At 41.4% G+C, this 17194-nt stretch overlaps 1 protein-coding gene across 50 annotated transcripts in view; it reads right to left on the bottom strand.

Moving 5' to 3' along the window:
• The window catches only part of MAP2 (microtubule associated protein 2), a 234233-nt gene that overhangs the window by 34083 nt on the left and 182956 nt on the right, over positions 1-17194 (bottom strand). For 28 of the 50 annotated variants that reach the window (XM_068196476.1, XM_068196477.1, XM_068196478.1 and 25 more), the window contains 2 exons: positions 15742-15819; positions 143-3934 (listed from right to left, as the gene is read on the bottom strand). In XM_068196476.1, coding sequence (XP_068052577.1) covers positions 143-3934; positions 15742-15819 — 3870 coding nt within the window. The remainder of the gene's footprint in view (positions 1-142; positions 3935-15741; positions 15820-17194) is intronic. The other 22 variants (XM_068196482.1, XM_068196497.1, XM_068196524.1 and 19 more) reach the window with 5 other exon arrangements.

The raw sequence follows: 17194 nt of genomic DNA, 5'->3' as shown, positions 1-17194 counted from the left end.
ATTTTTAAAAAAGCAAACTATTTTTACCATTTTTCTGAAACATGCTGAGATTATTAATATAACTGTAATAATTTTGCTTTTCGATCATTATGATTTGGAAGCAAAAATATTCAACAGACAAAACAGAAAGGATAATGCACACCTTGAGTGTCTGCCCAGAGACTGTCTGTGTCCATGATGGAGTCATCAATTGTTGTTTCATCTTTGTAATCATCACATGTCTCTGTTTTGTAGTTAGTGAGCAGGATTTCTTCTCTCTCGGGTGAAGCAGGAGCCTCTCGGGAGCCTTCCTTGGGCTCAACTTCCACTTCTTCAACATCTAGCTCCTCCTCAGCCTGGGAGTCTCCTGTTTCAATGTCTTCCTGCTGAGTAGCAGCAAAGCGCACGCTGTGAGAAGCAGATTCACCCTCATCAACTGTTGTCTGCACCACTGTGATAAAGTCATCCTCCACTGTCACCACTGACTCAATAATGCCTTTCAGCTCAGGCAGGGCTTCTGGGCTACCCTTGGCTCCCATCTCTTCTGCGGCAGGCTCGCCAAAGTCTGGGGGCATTTCTGGTACAAGATGCTGTTTATCCTCTTCTTTTGCTTCTTGCCCTGTTTCCACCTCTTCTTCCTCATATTCTTCCACTTTCGGGGCCCCAGCTGCCACTTCACATGGCAGCAGCTTTTGGGTTTCCGTAGGTTTCACAGCTCTATCAAGAGTCTCTTCAGCTCCTTCTACAAGTTGTGGTATGCTCTCCATCTGAATCTCAGCAGGCTCCTCCTGGAGAGGCTCAGCTTTTGGAAAGAGGAGCTCCACAGAAGTCCCCTTAGCTGGTAACTGTGTAGGCATCTCTTCCCCAGACATGGGAGGTTTTGAATGTTCTGCTTTGATATCCTCTGGTTTCACAGACTCTCCATTCAAACTTTCTTGGGCTTGATCATGCTCTCCACTAGATTCATAAGATTCCTCCTTATCAACTGCCTCTTGATGTACCAGATCTGGCTTAGTTACTTTTTCCTTAATTTCTGTTTCTGACAGTTTGGTGCTGTCCTTCACATAACTAGGTTCAGTCTTGGAAAGTACATCTGCATCCTTTGCTTCTCTGGAGAAGATGGTCTCCTCTTTCTGCTGAGTGTCTTTGGGTTTAAGAGAGGCTTTGTCCTGCCCTGAAGGAAGAGAAACAACCTCACTGATCTTAGTGTCTAACTTACTCTGATATTCTTGGTCAGCTCTCCTTGCAGCTACCTCCATATCGTGCTTAATAGCATTGTAATCTGGTTTAACTGGAGCTTCTATCTCAGCTATCTCAGCTATCTCAGCTATTTCAGGAACAACACTAAGAGTTTTCTCTTTCTCCAACAGCAAACAAATAGAATCCTTTTCTATTGCTACCTCTGAAGCAGAAATTCTGTCATACATTGCATCGGCAGGTACGTGAACTTTACTAGCCACACTTTCTTCTTTCCTTTCTAATACTGCCTCAGCTCTTGTCTTCTCTGGTTCTACTCCTTTAATGGGACAGACCTCTTTAGAATCAACTTGATCTTCACTTTTTTCTAGCACAGTATCCAGTTTCTCTTTTTTCTCCTCCTCAAAGTCCCTCACCAGAGTGGACTCACCATGCTGACCTAAATCTCTTTCACTGAGGAAGTCGTCTTTTGATTTTTCAGCAGCTGCCAGCTTCACTTCTATTAAAGACAAGTCAGGAGCGAGGCCACGTCTCAGTTTTTCATCTGTGCCTTCATAGAAGGGACAGGTTTCACTTGTTAAATTCTCACTGTCCTGAACTGGAGAAGGGAGTGGTACTGTGTACTTATTGAAAACACAGTAGCCCAAGTCTTCCAGCTGACTTTCAGCTTTCAGAATTACATGGTTTTCATTTGTCACAGGTGGCAGGGCTGTGCTGCTGTCTTCCACAACGGTGTCAGAAGGAACTGGCTTCTTCTGTGCCACCTCAGCATCTGCACTCACAGAGGCTAATCTAGATCTTGTCCCTGCCAAGTCTAACATTTCAGGCAGGTCAGGAGCCAGGACAGCCCCATTTTTGTAGTAATCTTTGGCCTGGAAAGATGGTTCAGCCAAGGTCTCAGGCTGGACTTTTTCTTCTACCATCACTTTTTCTTCTTCTATGTGCTCATCTTCCTCTCTACTTTCAATGGGGAAGCAGGGGGCCTTCTCCAATGCTGGTGTGGTTGCTGGCAAGTAGTCATCACCTTCATCCATACTTCCACTAGTGTTAGTTAGAATATCTGAAGCGAGGGGAGAAAGATCATGTGCACGACCAAAACTAAATCCTAGGGCTATTGAATCCAGACAGGACATGGGCAAGTTAATAGACATACTTCTCTGTTCAATTGCAGATCTGCCCCCAAGTCCCAAGCTCCTGCTCAGAGTTAGGTCATCTTTATTTTTACTGTGAAGTTCTCTCTTATCCCCGTAGACTTTGGGGTCAATAGTGAACATTCTTTCTGTTGGAGAACTGGGTTCTTCAGACGTGTCTGGTGTATAGCTCTGAGCCAGGGTACTGTACCCCATTTCATGAGCACGCACATTTGGCTGCTGATTCAATTCTGTCTGTAATTCTTCCTCTTCCTCCTCCTCTTCATCTTCAGGTATTAGAGGACCTCTCTGATAAGGCTCATATTTACTCTCTTTAGTGTCACTTAGCTCATAGTAATCACTGCTTTGTTTCAGACCATCTGCTTTGAAGGCTTCCTCTTTCAGAGCAGAGGTTTCAAAATACTTTGACATTCCTGACTGATCCTCCTCTTCTTTAATTTGATGAGGAGCTGAAACACTTGTCTTACCCTCCTCAGTATCTTTTTTAACATCTTTCTCTTGTGAAGCTTCTAGAGTAGGAGTCTTCTCAGTGGTTAAACTTGGTGCCTCAGGGGCTTTCTCTGTTACTCTGGATAACTGAGTGGTATCAGGCTGTTCTGCTGTTTTCTCAAGGGTCAGTTCATGGCTTAGCTTCGCTGGGGGTACCTGTGTGCTTTGCTGCGCCTCCTTTTTCACATCTGCTGCTGCTGAGAGCCCACTTTGGTCTGTTTCTTTTTCTGCTTTGAGACTATCAGGTGACTTTTTAGCTTCACCATCCTTTTGCAAGTCTGTTTTGTCTGGGGAAAGTGTCTTAACTTCTGATTTTGTGGTAATTTTACCATCATCTAATATTCGAGCCTCCCCTTTATCATAGAAGTCGTACCTTTCTTCCTCATCGCTCTCATCCTTAGTCATGTCCTTTTCCTCTCCCCATGGAGGGATTTTTGGGGTGCTTGGAGTTTTCAATCCATCTACAGTTACTGCTGAGACTTCTTGGAGAGATAATGTCCTGTCTCTGTGGATCTGTTCATCTTTACTGAGATCTTTGGCAAACAGTTGGTCAGTAGGCTCCTGATGTGTTTTGAAACTGTCTTTGAGTGAAAGCTCCTGGGGGAGAGCAGGAGATGGGCCTGAAGGAAGTTCACTTTTGGCTGCTTCTGGTAGCAATAGAGAACTTTCTCCATGGCTGATGGCACCACCTTGGATTTCTCTGAGGTTGTCTTGAAATTTTATAGCCATAACTTGGTTGGTTGATGAGGGCACACCTGCAGTCCTTTCTTCCACCCTGCTCTCTTCAGGCAGCTGAGATGACAAGTGCTCTTGTTCTTGAGGAGCAGGAGGCTTAGCAGCAGGTTCTGCAAAACTGGCTCCCCCTTTCTTCTGTGAATCAGTTTTCAAGATCCATTCTGATGGAGGTGAAAGCATTTTTTCTTTGTCTTTGCTCTCTGAATCCTTTTTATCTGCAGCCTCTGTTTTTGCTGACTGTGGAACTAAGGCATCATATTTAGGTTGCTCAACAGTCTTATTGTCCTTCCCAGATTCACGTTGCTTTGTGTCTAATGGTTCTGCTGCAAAAGGGCATGTGCCCTCCTGGACACGGAATTCCATCTTCGTGGCTGCAAGTAAATCTGAAGTAATTTGTTTGGGTTTTATAGCAAAATTATTTAAAGCACTTACAGGCAGGCAGTCATGTGGCCTACAACATTTTAATATGAATGATGGAATGGAAGGGGAGAAAGATGTGAGCATGCAGCAAGGCATCCACCTAGAAATTTGCTTTGAAGTGTTAAATACTAGTTTCCTTTCAATAGATAAGGTTTTATAAGGAAAATGTGAGTTGTACACGTATAAATGTGAGCACTGAAATGAGATGATTTCATGTAAATTCTTTGTCTTTATGATTTGTATACAACAGCAAAATCACAACAAATAACCTCACTTCATCAGAAGCTTTGCTGGACTCTGTACCTTATGTTAGTTTTATCTTAGTGAAGTCTGCAACTTCAAAGGAATCACTAGTACTTTTGTGTGTTGCTGATATTTAAAACATACATAGTTATACATTTCAATGTATTTTTATACATTTTTGTTCTACATGCAGCCTAAACTAGAGATAATGCTTGCAAAGGGTTTTGCAAGATTCAGAAGAGGCTGTTTTTTAAACTGTACCAATTTACAACACTCACTCTTTGTCAAATGACCAAAATCTCACTGCTGTCACCAAGCCAGCATGTGGAAATCAGCAACAGACCTATTAATACCCCCAGATCTTGAAGGTCTGGTCTTCAAAATGGCCAGTCACCTACAGCTGTAGCTGAAGTCAAAGAATACTTGGCATGTTTCCGTGGCTCTAGATCAGGTGCTAATTAAGTTAATTTGAAACTAAAAAAGGTTCTCTTATACTCGGCCCTTTATTTTTGGAGGGTAATAACTAGTTAAGTTTTTTTTTTTTTAATACCCACTCAGTTAATCATTAATAGCTTGATTTTTTTTAATGTCCTGTGGAAGGTAATGATTCCTATCTCCTTGAAATCTTCCTATAATGGAAATTATAAGAGATAGACTGCAGAATGTGGCATACCTTTCTGCACTAATCTGTAAATTAGGTTTCATGAGTTTTTTCTAAAGCTTGTTACAACTAGCATTGGGCCAGCTGTGAGTTTCTTCAGATCTGAAGTCCATGGAGCCATCTTTTTGCTCTGATGAATCTGACTGGTTTTAGAACAATTAGTATTGAAGTATTGCTCATTATTTAAATATCTGCATATGTTAACACTGAGTCAAAAAAGCAACTGAGATTCTAAAATCTACAGGTAACCAAACTACAAATCTACACCTACAGTAATTTGGCTCCTTTGTATTTTTACATTTGGTGACTGACTTGCAATCCCCATGAAGTGTAAAGCATGGCCACTGGGCTGATGTCATCCTCGTTTCACAGGAATTAAATAGCTAGATACTGCTTTTCTCCATGTATCCTACTGTGTCTCTTACTGTAGTGCAAGCAAACAATACCAGTGGCATCAAAGCATATTCTGATTGCCAAAGGAATTCAGTGCTCTTCAGCTGGGCCATTCAGAACACAAGCCTCCTAAAGGCAGCATTCCTTAGTCAGGTAGGGAGTGGGTACATCACTAGTCCACACAAGGTGTCTTTGCATTAAAAGAATACCATTAAAAAATACCATTAAAAGAAAAATACTGAAGCCTAGTTCTTATGTACTGAAGGATGACTGCAGTAAATATTTTGTTCAGAGATTAAGTCTAAACTTCACTCAGTGCACCCAGTCCTAACCTTCACTTTGAAGGCAAATGTCCCAGTGGAAGTGATGGAGATTTTGCCTAAGAAGGGCACTCCAGCAGGGTTAAACATTCGTAATAATGTGGCACACACAAAAAATAAGAGTTCTGGCAATGACCGAGGAGAGGAGAGGTGGATTGCAATGGATGACAAGGGTATGATATAAGAAGCAACAGCTTTAAGGACGCTAAACCAGAATGCACTGAAGCACACACAAAAAAACCAAACCAACCAAACAAAAATCCTGCATACTGCAAATGAAAACATTTCTACAGTTTAAGCATCTTTATGTCAGAGTCAAAGGCGGCAAATCTGCTGTTTGAAAGAAATGCAGATGAACCTCTGCACCAAAAAGAAAAAAAAATACATAGATTAGCAATGTGACTGGCAAACACATCTGAGATGGGGGAAAAAGGCTTACACAGAGGAATAAGCTTAGCTGCAAAGCAATATTTTATCACGGCAAAGTAAAAAACTCAGGAATCAGCCGCAGCGGTGGGAAACCATGTTGTCATACAGCACCTACACAATCAAAGTATCCACTACACACTCTTCAAGCATAATAACAAGAGCAATCGTACTAAAAAATGGGAAAAACAGAAAATGAAGCAGGCTTGGAAAGCACTGGAGAAAGCTGGAGAAGGATTGGCTGGCAGCAAACACATGCAAACCTAAGGAGGACACACCTTCCTCAGCCAAGGAAGGGGGTGTGTCTTTCAGGAGTGCTCCCACCACAAAAGTCACACCCTCCCTGCTGGATGCCGCATTTGGCACTTTTTCTTCATGACACGCTGAACCAGAATCCGACTGACCCTCACAGAGGGACTTTGACTGGTCCAAAAGTTTAAGGGGCCTGTGCTCTTTCCCCACTTGCTTCCCAGGAAGAGCAGCAGGTTTCACTTCCACAGCCATCAGACTCTTTACTGGTTGTTCTTCTTGAGGATGGAAAAAACAGGTGACATCACCACCAACAGGAAGCACCAAGCACACAGCTGAACAGGATTGCTTTTACAAAACCCTTTCAGGACTGCATTTACATAACCCTTTCAGCTCAACATTTTCGATGTAAGTCTGTAAAGGACTGCCAGTACCCAGTTCATTTTAGCCATCATGGAACTGAATTTTCCTTAGGGAAAAAACCAAACCAAAAGCCTGCCTCCCCCCAGACAAGCATGTTTATGCTACAAGATGAGAGCTGAAAGTGTTTTACAGGCATACCCCTCCCAAGGATGACAGTGGGTCAAATAGTCATTGGAAATGGAGATGGAATGGAATGATGGATGGCTCTGACAGCACTAATGCATCAATGAGCTCAAAGTACACTGATATTTTCTAATAATGTGCTGTTTAGTCCAGTACACAACATTCAACTGAGGTGGACGAAGGTATGAGGCATTGATTTCTTTCCACTAACCTTGGTAATACAGACTGCTGAATGCCAGCAAGTCAATCTACTGTATGAATCCTGGGTTTGGCAAAATACTGAGAACTTTCATAGTCATAACAGGCCTTGTGCATGGCTAATGATTAATGGTTTTTGCAAGATTTCTGCCAAGTTTCCTACACTGAATGGGTTTATAAACAATTTCTCCCTGACACTGTCTGACATCTGAAATCTCTATGTGAAAAATCACTATTTTAACATAAGGACTCTTTATTTTCTTTGCTGTTTCCCCACTTATCCCCAGGCTCCTCACCATCAATTAAGTCAAAGAACCTAATGAATGCAATAAAATTATTTGTTTCTCAAAATTGCTAAAACATACCACTCAGCCTATAGGCTGTTAGGATCAGTATAGTAGAATAAAGAACAGTCTTTGCTTGTGCCATGGCAGAAGAATTATTAGAAAAATCTCCATTCCAGGCTTGTATACCTGCCACTGCTATTCAGACAAAAATTACTGTGCACTATTAGTATTCCCTCTGGTAAGAAGTCAGAATTAAGTGTGAATCCTTTGACTCAGCAACGTACTCAAGGAGCTGACCAGTAGCCATGCTGCAGGCAACCTGATGACATCCCTGAGTTTAAAATGTGTCTCACAATGAAGTACTTTGCTGAATCGGGCTTAGAAGAAAGCGTTTTCAAATCTGGAAGTGGGTGTATCCATCCTCTTGGAATTACAAGGGCTTTGTTTTTCTCCTGAGATTGGTCCAGTGAAAACTAGACAATCAATCATCCATTTCAGTTATGGCCTTAAAAGAGTGATTTAAGGAACATAAACACTGAGGCTAAGAAAATATCACTACGCAAAGAAGAACACACTATTAATAACATTAAATAATTAAGGTTAGATACTGTATCTTAAATGAACAGAAGCCAGAAGATTCAGAATCAGACCCCGACCAATGCCTGAGCATTGTAGAAATATTTGCATATAGGCAGATTGTAAAAGCAACCTTGCAGGACAACAGGTCTCCAGCTACAAGAGACCCTGACCTGAATAACTTGCTTTAATTTTCTTTTTCTGATTTTATGTACTTTTGTGTGCATCTCTCTCAATTAAAAAATGTTAAGGAAAGCCTTTTATTTTACTCTGAGCAATACTCCTTCATCTCCTGGAACACTTTACACAAAGCCACATGAATAAAAATAATTATTCGAACTAGAAAGTTATCCTTGAATTAACAAAAGAATCATATAGTCTCTCCTTGTGCAGCAGAGTCTAATGCAAAACCTTCTGCTGGCCAGCAAGGACAGCTGTTTCCCACAATAGTCTCAGCTGGAAGGAACCCAGAAGGATCATCAAGTCCAATTCTCAAGTGACTGACCTGTAGAGGGATTGAATCTTGGCATTTTAACACCGTGCTCTCACCAGCTGAGAGGATCTCAGGGTCTCATGACGCCTATCTTTCCACTCATGATCCAGCTTATCTGCCTTTTTTCTCCTCCACATAGATGTTCTGAGATCTTACACTTTCACCAGAGGCAGGTGATATGACTGAAAAGGAAGCTGCCCATGAACTAATCAGGCTGTTATGTACAGCTGTAGGCATGCAGCTAAAGTAAGGCTACCCCTGTGATTCTTCTATCTTCCTACCTTCCGTTAGATATGCTGACATGAACAATTTTCAATTATTAGTGCTGATCTCTTACCCATGCTGTTACAGTATTAGGCTGTTAATTCTGTATTTTTCCTGTTAATTCTGAACAACTTCGGTTTTCTTAAAATGAGCCAGTGACCAGTTTCAGGGAGACAGCTCCATCCTCCTGACACATAAACCTTTAGATGATCCAGTACTATTTTTAACTTCAGCTCCCAAGACGGAGTGCTGTGAATTGAAACATCAACTATTTCACTTTTGAGAAGTCAGCTGTTCTGTTAGTCAGTGAAGAAAATTCTTCCTTGATTTTACTTTTACATAACCCCTACTGATAAAATGCTACTTACTGATGTGCTCAGGTCTTAGGAACAGAAGTACAGAGAGGCTTTTTTCCCTCTGTGTTTGCAGTTAGCTGACACAATGCAAATGGAGTGTGTCCACAAAACAACTGGAAAACAAACATGACCTAATATGGCCTGAAATTACCTGTGTACACTGGGTTAAAACTTACTTACTTCACCTGCTGGTGAATTAAAGTCCTTCCAGGGCTATCTTTGGTATAGACATATTTTCCCCCATTGTGTAAACAACTGACTTACTTTCAGTAACAATATTGTGGCCTACTCTGTGTACTGTTCTTGGCAGTATTTCTCTGGCACAAAGAACAAATTAGCTTCCAGTTCTTTTAACTAGCTGCTCCTTTTGCTTCTGCTGTAAGCCAGGCCTGAAGAACAAGAGCCCTGATTTAACTGGGAACCACAGTTACACTGACGCCAAAGCTGCTCATGCTGCAGCTTTACCTAGACATGGAGAGACTCTTGGAGGGGCATCACTTCCATCTGGGGAGAAAACACAACTCGGTTTCCCGCCCCAGAAGGCAGCAACACCAGGCACATAAAGAATGGAATGGATGGCAGGTGAGTAGAGGGGAAGAGGAACCAAATGGGACAATGCTCATTTCACCTTCGTCATGGCCCAACAAGACCTCTGTGCTCTTCACTGTGGCACTGGGGTGTGTACTAGAGCCAGTCCACTCTGAGCTGAACAAAGGGTGTTCATAGTACTCCTCATCTGAATTGCAGGGCTCCTCCTTGGGCACAGACACTGAAATGGAGGGGGCCAGGTGTCTACGCCACTCCCGGCCGGCAGCAGGCGCACAGCCGGGGCAGTGCTGGAGCAGCCCCACCTTATCCTCCGCCCCTGCATTTACAAACAGACACACAGACAAAGGCTGCAGGACAGACACACACAGGAAAAAATGAAGCAGGATGGACACATGCTCTAGCACGACCAGCCACTATGCCATGCTGGAGTGGATGACACCAGCCAGGCTATGGATTAATGCAGGATGGAGGAATGAGCAGTTGTGCATTTTAACACACGGAGCATGTACCTGGCCCTTTCTACTGGGTAAACCAACATCAGACACCAATCCTAGGAGTAAGTGAATTTCAAAACTACACACTAATGACTTAGAACACCTGCTGTGCACAAACCACATCTCACAACTCACACTATACTCATATGCATTACACACATGACTGACTGTACTAAAAACCTCTGAAGTGTCCTGACATATTTGTATTCCTCATAGTCATCAGATTTAGTACTTAAAAGTGTAAAATTTAAGAAGATCTTTAATTAAAAAGAAAACCAGCTAACATTTTGGCCAGTGGTGACTTTATATTTCATTGTACCTGCTTCAAAAATCCCCACTTTTCTTTTTCCTATAAATAAGCAGCATTTAAACGACAAAAAATCCCCTTCCCCAAATAGCTAGCGACCTTTTTTATCCTGATAAAGGCCACAAAGTGCTGCTCACAACAGTCTCTGTCAGTCCTATATTTTATGCTGTTGTGTCATCTTTCCATGGGTGAACTAGCTCCCACCTCAGTATTTGCAATGCTTTGGAATGACAGGCTTACTCCCATCACTGTAGCCTTGCAGAAAATCACATTAGTGGAACTACACCAGCTACTGACAAGTACAGGGCGGGGCAGTTTTTGCAAAGACAAAGAAAAATAACACTACCCAATGAAAATGACTGGCCTACCACCTCATCCATACAAGCTTAGAGGGGAGACTTGGGACCTCCTGTAGGCTGAGGAATCCTCTCATCACAAATAAAGCTATGAAAAAGGAAACATTTAGTGCTAGAGAAAAGATGTTTAAGTCCATTCTCAGTGTATGACACCTGATAGTTTGATGAACACTGATTCATGGGGTGCCTTAAGCAGCTGCAGCTGTTCCACTGGATTTCCTACCAGCTTCAAGTACAAGTCCATACTTTGTGTCCCTGGTCTTTCTAAAGGCAATTATAACTTACAGGATTTTCCCCCAGAGCCCCCAAAACTGTCACTCTTAGATCCAAAACACTGTCAGAAAGCAAGGCTTTAACACGGGCAGTGTAACAGATTTCTTTGTGGGATGCCAAAACAAGAGGGCTCAGGAATGCTACCCTACCTGCGATTACCCAAGCCTTGGAAACAATTTTGATCTAAACCAATCCCATTTATAAGAGCTCTAAGGTTCTTCCTGGCAAACAACACCAAGTTTTAAGTTTCTTTCTACAGTACAGCATGACAAAACAACATCTGTATCTTTACAAAAAGCTCCTCTGCTTTCTCAAGTAGCTGGCAGCAAGTGTCCTGTAATGTCATGGCATGGATTTCTTCTGCCTGGGAAAGGATTGCTGTAGGAGAAACCAATTCCATGGGTCCATGTTTTAGACTGGTGCCAGCCCTGAGGCTGGCTGGGACCAAAGGTATGCTGTGTGCACAAAGACCACACAGGGAACTCAGTTAGGAGAACTGTATTCACAGTTTCTTTCAGGGGACAAAGAAGTGCCCAAACCACTGAGAGTTTGGCTGCTTCTCTTCTGTAGTGGAATCCAATCCCCATATTCAGGGGTTTATGCAGTATTAAAAGAGGCAGGTGTGGAAAGAAAACCTGGCAACCCACTTCTGCCAAGCAGGAAGCTCTGCAGAGCACTGCAATAGGAAATGCTAAGCACAGCGTTGTGCCCAAGCTTCCCATTTTTCCCTAGTACTTAAGAGCCAGAAGCAAGGTTTCAGGGAATCATCTCAATCTACTTGCAGTGCAGAACCTGTGGATTTTTTCTCCACAGAAACATCTACAAAATTATGTAACAAATTTGAGAGGGCTCAGAGTTTGCAAAAGGCAAATTACAGGGGGTGAGCCCAGAGTTCAGGGCACGAGAGACCAGGAATCAACTTCCTCCTAAATCCAAGAAGGTTCAAAACTTCAACTTCCCCTTCTCTTCAGGGTGCCCTCATACCAGCCCATGAATTACTGAAGACAAGAGCTGAATGAACAGAAGCACTTGCCCCCTGTTCAGCTGGAACTGGGACATGAAGAAAAGAAGGGAAGGTTGATACGGTCAAGAAGCTGAACACAGAGAAGGAAAATGTGCAGAAGGGGAGGTTCTCCTTCCAGCTGTGGGTTTATTTATCATGGGGCCCTTCAAAAGCAAAATGCATCAACAAGAGTGAAGATGAAATCCCAGAACTTGTCTATACTGTTGCAAACAAGGCTGAAAATCCCTTCTTTCTAGGCTCTGAACAGACTGTAGGTAAGAAAACAGAGGCCTTGCCTCTGTTCCTTAAAACTGCAGGAACTGACAGCAGTAAAAATGATTAATACATGCTACTGTGATGGTCCAAAATCACCAGGAGTACAAAGCCTGCTGCTGTTTGGGGCTGTTACATCTGTGGCTATTTTACAGATTTACATTGGTTTTTTTAATCAGTTTGAAGAAAGATATTTTCAGAATTAATGCAGATAATTTCATTAACAGGATAATGATGTCTTCTAAGGAGGCTATGCTTTTATTTCAGCAACAAGAAAAATCCTTTATTATTATAGTCCCTTCTAATCTTTTCTGTCTCAATACATGGGAAAATCCCTGATGCATTTTAAAGTCCAAGATTAAAATAATTTCTCACAAAGGCTAATTCTGCTTTACTTTCCTTGTATATTCTGAGAATGCCTTTCAAGAAGTAATTTTCACCATTTACAGATCCATTCTCAGACAACACTTGATTCTTTTCAGTTTACAACACATTCTTATTTGGTATATAAAGGCTAACCTGCCTATTTCAAAGTGGAAGACAGTCCATCAGAGGCACCCTTCTTTTCCTTAATGTTTAAAATTTTTTTACATGAAGACGTTGTTGACCATCATTAAAAGGCAAAGAGCACAAAAGAAATGCCAAGAAATTAGAATATTACATCAGTCCTGCAAGACTAGATACAACTGATAAAAGGATTAGAGGGTGCTCGGGAGAATTTAATTTCCTGAACAAAAGTATGTTTTTATAGTTGAAATAAATATAATCATTTCAATAAGGCAAATCAGTTCTCTTACCTTCTGCAGCAGTAAAAAGGGACAGGTTCATTTGAATGTTTTCCTGCAGCCAAATCAAAGAAATCTACGTCCGACCGACTCCTTTCTCTCATGAAATAAACCTGACCCACAAACCTCTCTGTCTTTCCTACCTTTTTTTTTTTTAATTTGTGTTTGCTGCATGGCTGGCCACATCCACCTTTGTCAGTCTACAACAGTGATTTTCTTCCTACATTGACTGAAGAAGTCTCTTGGATTCAAAGCAATGCGACATACACTGACAAGTGCATTAGGAAAAGCTTCTAGGAGAAGGGGAAAAAAGGTCTGAGGCAGACACACCAAGTGCTCCCCTTTTTTGCTTAATTAATTAAGAAACTGTATTTTACTCAGCAGAAGGATGGACAATGTAAAGGTGAATGAGGATGGATTTCCAGATGGTATAGGGAACAGGAGGTTTAAACAAGTACAGTAAAACTGGGTCAAACCCTACTGAGGCAAACTCTTCTGAATGGGAACTTTGCCTGAATAAAACTGACGGGTCTGGCTCACTCAGGTCAGCAAAAACTGAACTTTACCCACAGAAAATAAGGACCGTATCTTCTAATACAGAGCAGAGCACAAGATTTTTACTACACTGAATTGACAACACTGATATTTTGGTAAAAAGCAACATAATAAATTTCTGGTGAAATTATTTCCAAATTCTTTCTGTTGCTTCAAACAACTCTACCGTGAGTTCCTGAGAGCCAGACATGAACAAGAAGCTTCCAGCACAGTTCATTAAAGACTCAGGACACCACTTCTATCTATACTTCCCTTACAGAATGGACATCTGCTCTTAAAAATGAAGGACTGAATCAAAATCATCCATGTTGTGGAAAAGTCTCTTTTGACTAATGTTAAAGAAAATTATTTGAAAGTTATTAAAAACCATGACATTGTATAAATCATCAAAACATCTCCCAAGTACTGTCCTTTCAGCCCTTGCAACCACCTCTGCAAGGTAAGTGCTATTTATATTAATTCAATTCTACAAGCAAGGAAAGAGAAAACCTACAATGTTAAGTGACTTGCTGAGTCATTTCACAGCAGGGAGCTGCAGTCTGGCAGTAGAAAATAACCTCAAGTTGTAGAGTGTTTTGCCACCTTCCTGTGTTAGTACAACTAGCAAAATGCTTTCCATTTGCTATGGGGCCAATCTACAACCTCCTGTCAATTAAACAATATAAGAACTTTTTAAAATCCTGAAATACATGCGAATATACAGCTGATACAAGCAGCACACAAAGCCAAACCTAAACCTGAGGCTAATGGAAGAACCATGACATTGGCCTGAAGCAGAAGAACAAGCCCTTTACCATTGTATGAAAAATAGTGATAAAGCCCTGATAACTCTAAAAATCTTTGCTAATGCCTTACCAGTTCTCTTTTCAGTTAATAGTTTTGATTGCCATTACCTCTGTGTGATGAGTCTAGGAACTGTTGTATTATTTTTTAAACACACAACAGGCAGATTTTTTTTTAAAAACAACAACAATCAATTACTCAAGTTCTTTATAACTGTTACTAACCACACCTAGTAGGCGCTTCCAGTAGAGTGGACTGACAAATGTTGTTGTTAACACAGCCTGTAATTTCATTGTGTCAAAAATGACTGTGATGGAACACGCCTAATTGCAGAGTCCTCATTAACTGAGTCAGAGAATGCTAGCATGTGAAATAGCAACCATCCACTTGCAAAATTCATAAAGGCTCTGTGTTAAAATACCAACAAAGTTTGTTCAGCAGATGATAGGAAATTATTTTCATGCACTTATGTAACAAAAAGAAAGATAAAACGCTGAAAGAAAATCCAAGAAGGAAGTAAGTGGAGACATAAAAATGTTACTGACATGAGTTCAACTGACAGTCCCCTGGAGATTCTGAACCCAAATCCTTCTTATCCCCATGATACAGCTCAGTTTGAACACACTGCTGTCTCCCTATGCTGTTGGCCTTGATGCAGCAGTTGTCTTCTGCTGAACAAAGCACTCACGCACACGCCTACACTGCGGCAGCTTCGCTGGGATTCAGGCCTCTGCTAAACATCAAGGCAACACTTCAGTTCTTTGCTGGAGGAGGTTTCAGCAGGAGGAAAATGCAGTGATCACGGGCTACTGAAACTGAACACTCATGCAGAACAGAATAGAAATTCGCTTTGTAAGACTAGAATGCGACTGCTGCACTTTGCGTGCAGAACTTCCAATACATGCAGGCACTGGAGCACGAATTACAGGTCAAGGGTCAAAGAAATGATCCAGCTCTGAATCTCCTTGCTTTCATGCATTTAAGATTCCAAACCAAAAGGCAATGGTAACTTTAAAAATGCAGCCAAACACATCTTGAAACAAAAGATGATCTCTACTTAATCATAGTTTTGGTGACCCCACTGGAACAGCAGTGGCTCATATTGCATACAACAGACAAAAACGTGAGCAACACTATCTCTTTTTCTTTAGCATGGATGTACTTAGCATATCCCTCAGCTACCTCTGTGCATGCGTCTACCTCATCCATGCACTGCAGTTGGTTTGCAGATGGGGAGTTGTAGCTGAGAATGGCTTATTTTTCCACATGAGAAGTATCTCCACTGCAGAAAGTATCTGTTTTCTGATTTCCCCATCCTTTAGACCCATGTCTCATGCCTCTGCTGACAGCTCTGCACTGCAATGCCCAGGAGACCCTTACCTTCCTCCAGAACTCCAGTCTGCTCAGAAGCTGGTGATGGAGGTGGGGAAGGAGGCAGGTTGGCTGACTCTTCAACTGCTAGAAATCAAACAGTGAAAATGAGATAGAGTCATTAATTCCAGGAAGACCAATACATGATGTAAGCTGCAGTCAGCCTGTTCTGCCCAGCTAAGGAATTATCTTATGAGGACTCATGCCTGCTGGATTTTTAGACAGACCCTTGCAGAATACATGGACTTTTGAAATTATAATAAAATGATTTATTCTTCTGTTGTTGATTTGTTTTCTAATGGTATGAATTACTTACAAAATTCTAGTTATAGAGCACAATATAAAAATCAAATATGAGATACACTTTTAAATCAGTATTGCCTCTTCAAAAGCTTTCAGTCATCCAAGGCAACAACAAAAAAGCATCTGAGCACAGAGGTATTATAAATTCACACCAACTATCAGAAACTGGCACCCAATCTCTCTAATCCACCTTGAGTACATGAAAAGACTCCATTCTGCACACTTTTTTTTCTTCTGCTGCATTCAAGGTTAATCACAGAACACATGCAAATATTGCTTGTCTAGGTGCAAAAGATACCAGCACAGAGAACTTATATCAGCTGTGACATAACAGTGATTCAGCTGAGCAAGGCACAGTGAAAACTTAAATGCACTTGGACTGGGATTTACATTCATTCCCAGTCATGAGACCAGACACTGAAAACAATTTTTTTTTTCAATTACTTCAAGTATGTTGAAATTCTAAACAAGCTTCTTAAATGAACTCAGCATTGACCTTTGCAATCACTTTGAGAATTTTTTTTCTTTAAAAACAGATCCACTCCCAGGGAGTAACCAATGTTAAAAAAAAAAAAAAAAACCACACACAACCAAATCTGTTTTAACAGATCTGTCTTATCAACAGCACCTTTCCACAGGCAGATCTCAGTTTACTGCTCAGGGCTTCTTTCCAAGCACAGGCAGGACACTTTCAAAGCCCCAACAGAATTTTCCAGGCTTCCTCCTATTGATTTCAATGTGATTTGGAAAATACCATATGTGACTTGTCCTTAAGATGTGCTGTCCAGGGACAGAGTATTTATAAACTCATCACAATGCATCTGACCACAGGAACTGTAACACCAACAGTTGTTAACTGAAGACATACTTCTCACAATGTCTTTTAAATTACTTATCTGACTAGATGGAACTGAATATCCATTTTGCCTCTCCCAGGCCTGAGTGATTTGGAGAGTTGGGGTCTTCCATGTAAAACTGAGTCTCTGCAAAGAAGGGAATTACCAAGCAACACATCTCCCCGCTGCAGTTCTAAGTTAGTTCAATGAAGCAAAAAACAGTGGGAACCAAATTTCCAACAAATATTCTAAATCACTCATTGACTTAAACTCATTCTTAGGCAAGGGCCAAGTACTGCACCAAAACAAGCAGATTACCGGTG

Source organism: Anomalospiza imberbis, chromosome 7 (genome assembly GCF_031753505.1).
Source record: "Anomalospiza imberbis isolate Cuckoo-Finch-1a 21T00152 chromosome 7, ASM3175350v1, whole genome shotgun sequence".
Classification (NCBI taxonomy): Eukaryota; Metazoa; Chordata; class Aves; order Passeriformes; family Viduidae; genus Anomalospiza; species Anomalospiza imberbis.
Note: the sequence above shows the minus strand (reverse complement) of the source record. Positions and strands in the feature narration are given on the sequence as shown.